At 36.1% G+C, this 7,816-nt stretch overlaps 1 protein-coding gene across 1 annotated transcript in view; it reads right to left on the minus strand.

Annotated features, from left to right (window-relative positions):
- Positions 1-7,816, minus strand: part of nompC (no mechanoreceptor potential C) — a gene marked incomplete at its 5' end in the record, with an annotated part of 37,101 nt that overhangs the window by 25,147 nt on the left and 4,138 nt on the right. Inside the window, one exon of the mRNA XM_017627182.1 lies at positions 3,970-4,086. Within this exon, the coding sequence (XP_017482671.1) occupies positions 3,970-4,086 (117 nt within the window). The remainder of the gene's footprint in view (positions 1-3,969; positions 4,087-7,816) is intronic.

The following is a 7,816-nucleotide window of genomic DNA, read 5'->3' on the forward strand; positions in this document are numbered from 1 at the left end:
AGTAGAAGATATAGTCCTAAGATGGATTTCCTCGATCTTATCTAGAAGATTGATGACTGTAGGGGCTGTACGAAGATGGTCCTTCTATCATCAGGAAGCACAGAAAATCTTTTAAAGGACTGATAAATAGTGCAACTTTCAGGATATTACAGTCAACCCAAGAGAGACTACTCTAGTACTGTTTACGCAGAAAAGAAAATAGGAAGGTGACATTATTGAGGGCACCCTTGATATTTAGGAATACGCATATTCCGAAAACACCTTGAAAGATCGTGGAATATCTCTAAAAAATATCTAAGAAATAAGAAAGAAGTCATCGAATTTACTCGCTTGCAATGACACTATTCCATGGCAAATTCCATTTGCAAAAACAAACCAAAAATTCATAAGTAACCAAACCGAGCTGCAATGTTATTACGCTAAGCTGTACCTTTGTCTCTGCACTAATTTGTATGCAATGAATTACATTTGAATTTTAATTTATTGCAATGCAATCGAGTACATGTTGTCATTCCTAAAGTCTTGTCTTTGCAAAGAAATAGATCGTTGTATATTTCTTCTTCTTGCTCGTCAAATTCCCTACATCGATTTAGCAGTCTGAGTTCCTTACTGCTGTCGTTTGTTTGTTATGGTTCATGTTACTTTCATTAGCTCGTCTGCTTTCATGAACGTAAATAATGTGCATGTGTATATGTATGTATGTAGTTATATTATATGTAATTGTTTGTTTTTATATTATTCCGCTTATGAATTTTTGTATTCCTATTTTGGCCTTTCACATTCTCTCGTTCGCATTTATTATTTTGGGTATCCCAATTCTTTTTCCAATATTTTTGTTGTAGCTGTTTTTATTGTTGCTACAACTTGTTTATTAGCATTGCTGTTTCCGCTTCTACTACTTACATTTACAAAATATTTTTGTTTACGTTGGCACGGAATGACACGGCTTGGCTACAAAGCCAATAGCAACACACATACATATATATGTAGGTAAGTAGATGCATCAAAATGAAGGGTGTAGGCTAAGTACATATATTGCTATCCTTTGATTGTGAACATTGTGGCATTGGTAAAACGCATTTATATTTTTATTGTTATTGATATTTTCTTTGTGTTGGGATTTCTTCTTATCTCTTCTTGAAGCTATCAATTTTATCACTCATACGCACTGGTGTCCCTGATAATTAGATAAATACGTATATAAAATGGTCAGCTTTCACACAGATGGGTCCTAGGTCACACGGCTTATTCAACAAAATTTTCCAACCAAAGATTTTCTACTTTCTGCAAAGCCGCTAAAAATGTGTGGCGACTAGCTTTATCGTGATGGTATACAGCACTGAAGACTAACACTAATCGCTTATTTTGATCGCAAAAGTTGTTGGTAGGAGGTTGAATCTATGAAAGGCCTAAATCGGAATAGCCTTTAATGCCTTTCTAATACTACTTAACGCTCAGTTTGTGTAGTCACTATTCGTACAGTGTTAGGTAAACCCGATCGCGATCTCTTTCCTTACACTTTTCGTTCGCGATTCACATGTAATGGCTCGTAATGATTCTATGGTCGGTCCATTAATATGTAAATATATTATATGAAAGATCCAAACCCATTTTCTGGCCGGAATATCATTAGATGGGATATGTTGAAAGACTTCAATTTTTGGGAAAAATATTGTAAATTTTAGTTTAAAATTTCAATTAAAAATTTTTATTTTTAAATTTAAAATTTAATTTGAGTTTCAATTTTACATTGAGTATTAAGAAATGGATGCACAAACATATATGTAGTTCATTGCAAAATTATGAAAAATCTTACCTAATTGCCCAGAACTACCTCAGTAACTCCCATCAAGCTGATGAGTCATGACATTCGTCTCTTGGGGGGGTATGGAAATTGAACAAGAAATACGATAAGTCCATGTTTATATGAACGGATATAAGACCACCATCTTAACATCGAAAAGCTGAAAGCATAATAGACGGCCAATTTATTCGCCCCTCTACTCTCACACCTGCTCTCTGAGAGCACTCTTCAACAAACCGTCATACTCGAGCAGTGGAACCACGTTTGCCACTCATTGAGTACAGCCGCCGAAGAAGTAGTCGGATTTCAGCGAGCCCGAAAGAGCAACTTGTACGATGAGGAATGTCAAGAATCTGCAGAGAAAAACGATGCCGCCTATAGGGCTACGCTGCGATAGGGCGCAACGCATTCCATGTGTGACCGTCATAAGAAACGGAGGAAGGAAGTAAGACGTATTTGCCGCGATAAGAAGAGAGAGGCAGAAATAAGTGATTGCGAAGGATGACAGGCAAAACCCCAGAGTTAGGCGCCTTACGGAAGGTTTTAAGACAAGGGCCAACTCCTGTAAGAACAACTATGGAAACCTAGTATTTGATGTCCTGAACGTGCTTGAATTATAAAGGGAATAGTTTTCCAACCTCTTGATGGGCAACAGCACTGAAGGTAGTGGAGAAGACGAACACGAGCCCCCAGTCAATGACATGGAGTCGATGTCCCAGGCCTGACTATGACAAAGTACGAATACGTCAGCCTGCCAGCCGATCTTTTCAAGTATGGCGACAAAGAGCTGATAAGGTGCATGCATCAACTCTTATGCAGAATATGGTCAGATGAACGCATGCCCACAAGAAAATAATAATTTTTTTTGTTCAATTCCTTTCGTTTTTGAAGGTTACAGTTTGTAAGTCGAAAATATAGTTCTTTATTCGGAAATTTACGGTTTTTTGAGAAAATATCTGGCAACGCTGCTCGCCATATACCACCTTCATCGGGGCGTTAAATATTTAACCCAAACATTTCCGAAGTCCATCAAGAAGTTTTATTCGGAAAATTGAGAGAGATGCTGTTATACCCAAAAAAAATAGTCATCAGTCAGATTTGCCTATTGGTTAGCCGCACTGCCATAAAAATCGTCTTAAACTGCTCGGAAAGATTTAAAAACTTATTCCTTAAAATTTATTTGTTAACGATTGTCTCTTTTTCGGTATTAGTATTTTTGGTTTCTATAGTAGGGATTTCAGATTTGGGACAGGAGTTCAAGATTTTAGCTTTCTTTTTATGCTGTTCAAAAGATTCCACATTGCACTGTTAATCTACTACAAAAGTTAAAAAAAAATGGTAAAAACTCGTATGTAGACACTTTTTATTCAAAATTTCTCCCAAATGGCTGAAAAATTATATTATTCAGTATTAAGTTTGCTTCGATGCATCGATATTTTTCGATCCATCGGAGAGCATAAAGCGATGCATAGGATTTTTCGGATTTCATATTAAATACTATAACTGAGCTAATTATGTTTCTAACGGACTATTGAATCAGGTTAAACACTTTTTCGTGAAACCTAAAAAAATTTAAAAATTTAAATTTTTAAGTAATACACAATTCTGCCGTCATTTTTTAGGGTTTTCCATTTCATCCGATATTATGTTTAACAGTTACATACAACTTAAAATGTAATATTATTTAATATGTAGAAAATAACGAGGATGGTCGAGAAAAACGCTTATAAAAACAAAGCTACAGAAGAAAATTGCGTCATTAGTGAAACTTAATCTGCTTGAATGAGATGCACAATAGACTTGCAATCACGAGTTTTTCTAAAATATCTAAAATCTTTGGTCAAACTCGCTTTTCTTTATCGCACAAATGAAAAGCTAAAATGTTGGTTCAATGCACTACAGATGCATCGATAAATCGAGTGGAAAATTTTCGATGCATCGAAGCAAAACATCGATATTTTCGATGCATCGATATTTTTCCTACATCGATATTCTGTAGTCCCTTTGTGTGACCGTTATTTGGTTCAACAGGAAAATTGTGCTCACTATTTTTTAATTATTTGTATGCATCTCATTCATATCGGTAGTAGTTCATATTATAAACTAGTGGATAGTTTTAAAAAATCACTTTACTTATACTCGTAATATATAAAATGTTTGCTTACCCCGTCTACTTTTAGGCGAATTTCCTTTCCAGCTGCAGCTAAAAGAGCGCGCAAAATATTTGTTGCCGTTCCTGTTTGTCGACTGGAGACCAAATGTACAGCAGTTTGGGTGCGAGACTGCAAAATAAAATACAAATTTATGATTTTCTATATGTTTAAATAACGATGTAAAAATTTATTGAACTTTAAAATGAGAAGTAATCATTTTCACGCAAAAAAAAATTTACACAAATTGAAAAGCCTTTTTGAGTTAAAACAAAATAAGCTACGATACAAATTTTAGCAAATCTAATTATATTGAGAATATCACCTTTTTAAATCTGCGATGAAATTTAAATTATTATTATTTTTTATTATTATTATTTTTTTTCTCAATTTGGAAAAATTTGCCTTTGAAAAAAATCGAAATAAAATATTGTAAGCGCTACAACCGCTCTCTGCAATAGTCTCGAATGCAACTACTTGCAACGATGAAATTGAATACTCACCTAGCGGCAATAAATTCAAGTACCTTCGAATTTACGTGAAAATCTTCGATTACGGGTGTGAAAATTGATGGTGAATAAAGTGCAAAATTAAATGCAAAAACAATGCAAGCGAAGAATGGGAAACAAACGGAAATCGCAGTAAAACGTTGTTAGAAAGTTAGGCATGTCATTCGATAGAATTTACGACAACTAAGTTGTAGTACAGTAGTGCCTTGATTGAATTGTCTTGCAATTGCGGGAAGCACTTCAGGCTAAAGGGCAGTTTATAAATAAGAACAAACTCTATGGAGTCTTTCAAGAGAAGAATTGCAAATAAAACTACATTTTTATTACTAAAGACCTTTTTTAACTCGTATGTACATACATATATATGTATGTTAACTAACAAATTCTCATCTGGCTTACTGTTGTCCAGTGTATTGAAGTAATACTCTACGGCTATTTTTAACACTAACACATTTTACCATCCCCTAGTAACGCTTAAAAGTCAGCAAGTGCAATTACTTGGGGAAATACATTAACCCAGTCGGAACTTTAATTACACAAAAAGGATTCTATAATTCACAAAAAATGCCGCATAAATAACTCTTTAGTTCACAAAATTTGTATAGCTTACCCTTAAAATTCGCAATAAAAACTTCGTTGAAGCTATAAAAGGGTCGGCAGAGATGTGGCGAGTATATGATTTAGAAAACGGTTTTTAAATTACCTCATTGGGCGATGTTTTATCAATGCCAGTATAACACTAAGGACTGCGTTTGAAAAAATTATCACCTATATTTTATTTGAGGCGAATTCATATAAGGTGGTGTTAACAGAACAGTTCAAGATTTTAAGACGAATTGTGCTGATTGTTTATGGTACACTTTTTGTGTTCTGGTCGTCATAATTATTATAATTTCTTAGTGTAGTTTTTTTTTTTGATTTTATGTCCTGCCATCTTGTATGAGTTCGCCTTGAATTGATCCAATACATTTTTTTAAACACTCAATTTGAAAATTCTTTTCTTAGTAAGCTTCAAACTGATTGTCAGTAAAGTACCATTTTCGCTAGAAGCTTTCATTCAGCTTTTAAGATGACCTTTAGTGGACATAAAAAATAATAATTGTTCCGGAAATAAAAGTTAGCTTTTGGTGCCGAGTAGTGGAAACAGGAGTTTGTTAAGTGTCGAGATCTAAAACTATTCAGCTACAGAATCAAATTCATCAGCTAAAGATAGTATTTCAATTATTGAGAGTGGAAATGATAGTTTTCTTTATAGTAAAAATCCAGTCCGATATATCAAACGTGCTGAAATGAGAGTTAATATCTTGACATAAACAACGGAATGAATCGTTTAGTTCAAATCAAGTTTTACATGGCTTCAAAAACCCAGGTGGAAAGTGTCTTGGCACACGAGAGGGGACATTAAAATTAACCCCAGCCAGCAGGGTCGGGCTATTAATAAAGCCTGTCATTAATTTTACGATAAATATTATACCTAGCATTTCTCTACGACTTGCGAGTGTAGGCAAATTTATGAGCTTTAGACGACTTGTGTGAGCGGGGAGGTTGTAGTCTGAATCCCAGTTAAAATTACGCAATGCAAAAAGCAAGAATTGTTTTTGAATTGATTCAATGCTTTCTGAATGAACTTGGTAGCGGGGATTCCAAACAATAGATCCGTATTCTTGTATAGGTCTAACTAAACTGGTAAAAAGAACTTTTGTAACATAAGGATCTTTGAACTCTATTGACCATCGCTTTACAAATGCAAAAACGCCTTTGGCTTTATCGACTGTAACATTAATATAATGGTTGAAATTGAGTTTAGAATCCATTGTGATCGACAAAATTGGATACCTGCTCCAGATTATAATTTGATATTGAATAAACAGCTGGTTGAACAGCCCTCCGAGAGAAACACATAACTTTACATTTTTGAAGGTTTAGTGGCATATAGTTTGTATTACACCAACTAACCACGTTGTTCAGATCCGCTTGTAACAAAGACCTTTCTTCGATAGAGGACAATGTTTTAAAAAGTTTCACATCATCGCCATACATTAAAATTTTTTAATGTTTTATTACAAAAGAAATATCATTAATGAATATCAGGAACAGAATCGGACCAAGGTGGCTTCCCTGAGGAACTCCTGAAGAAACTTTAATGATGTTGGAAGAACAATTATTAACAATAACTCTTTGTGTTCTATCAGAGAGGTAAGATGAGATCCATTGAAGAAGACTGGGCTGAAAGCCGATTAGGTCGAGTTTACGGATGAGTAACGAGTGACATACTTTGTCAAAAGCTTTACTGAAATCGGTGTATATTACGTCGGTATGAGCATTTTCTCTAAAACCGTTTGAGACATGAGTTGTAAACTCCAATAAATTAGTCATAGTAGATTTTCCTTTAGAAAACCCTTGTTGAGATTGTGTAATTGAAGAAGATATAGAATATGTCAGCTGGTTAACAATAATTGCTTCGAATAATTTGGGGATAGCGGAGAGTTTCGCTGTGCCTCGATAGTTTTCTATAGAGGACCTGCTGCCGTTTTTGTGAAGTGGTATTATGAAAGACTCCTTCCAGGCTGACGGAAAAACGCCATGTTTAAGTGACAAATTGAATAGAATTGTTAAAGGCTCGCAGATGTTCTCAGCGCAGTTTTTAAGAAAACCGGTCGGAATATGATCAGGTCCAGGCCTAAATGACGCTTTTAAGGTTTTTAAATAGTGTAAAACTTCATCGGAAATATTACTGGAATATACGCATAGTTGGGAGGATGGTTCCGTGCGCAGAAGTGGAAAACTTTTGACTGCCATTCACCTGGGAGTGGCCAGAAGCGATTCTTGTGCGTACGGTTCAAATCGCAGCTCACAACGTCCGGATATTTATATCCACGTATCCTCTGGGTAGCAACCAAACACCCGTTTGGGAGCGAGCTAAAGTGAGAAGGCGTAAAACTTCGCGTGCGCTGGGTTTTGGGTCCCGCCACGTTAAAACCCCGCCCAATGAAAAATTCCAACAAGCCTCGGATGAGACCCCCTTTTTCTGATGACGACCACGGCAAACGTATAAAGGACTATGATTTAAGGGTATGCACCTGGAATATCCGGACCCTTAATGGGGAAGGTGCCTCTGCCCGGCTGGTTGATGTCCTCGGGAAGACAAAGGCTGACATCACCGCCATCCAAGAAATGCGATGGACGGGGCAAGGTAAAGTAAGCGTGAAGCCTTGCGACGTCTACTACAGTTGCCACGTAAAGGAGCGCAAATTCGGTGTTGGATTCGTGGTAGGAGAGAGACTCCGTCGCCGAGTACTGGCGTTCACCCCGGTGGACGATCGTCTAGCCACAATCCGCATCAAAGCTAGATT

This window comes from Rhagoletis zephyria, unplaced genomic scaffold, assembly GCF_001687245.7.
Source record: "Rhagoletis zephyria isolate East Lansing unplaced genomic scaffold, Rhagoletis_zephyria_1.1 Rzeph_scaffold_05093, whole genome shotgun sequence".
NCBI lineage: Eukaryota > Metazoa > Arthropoda > Insecta > Diptera > Tephritidae > Rhagoletis > Rhagoletis zephyria.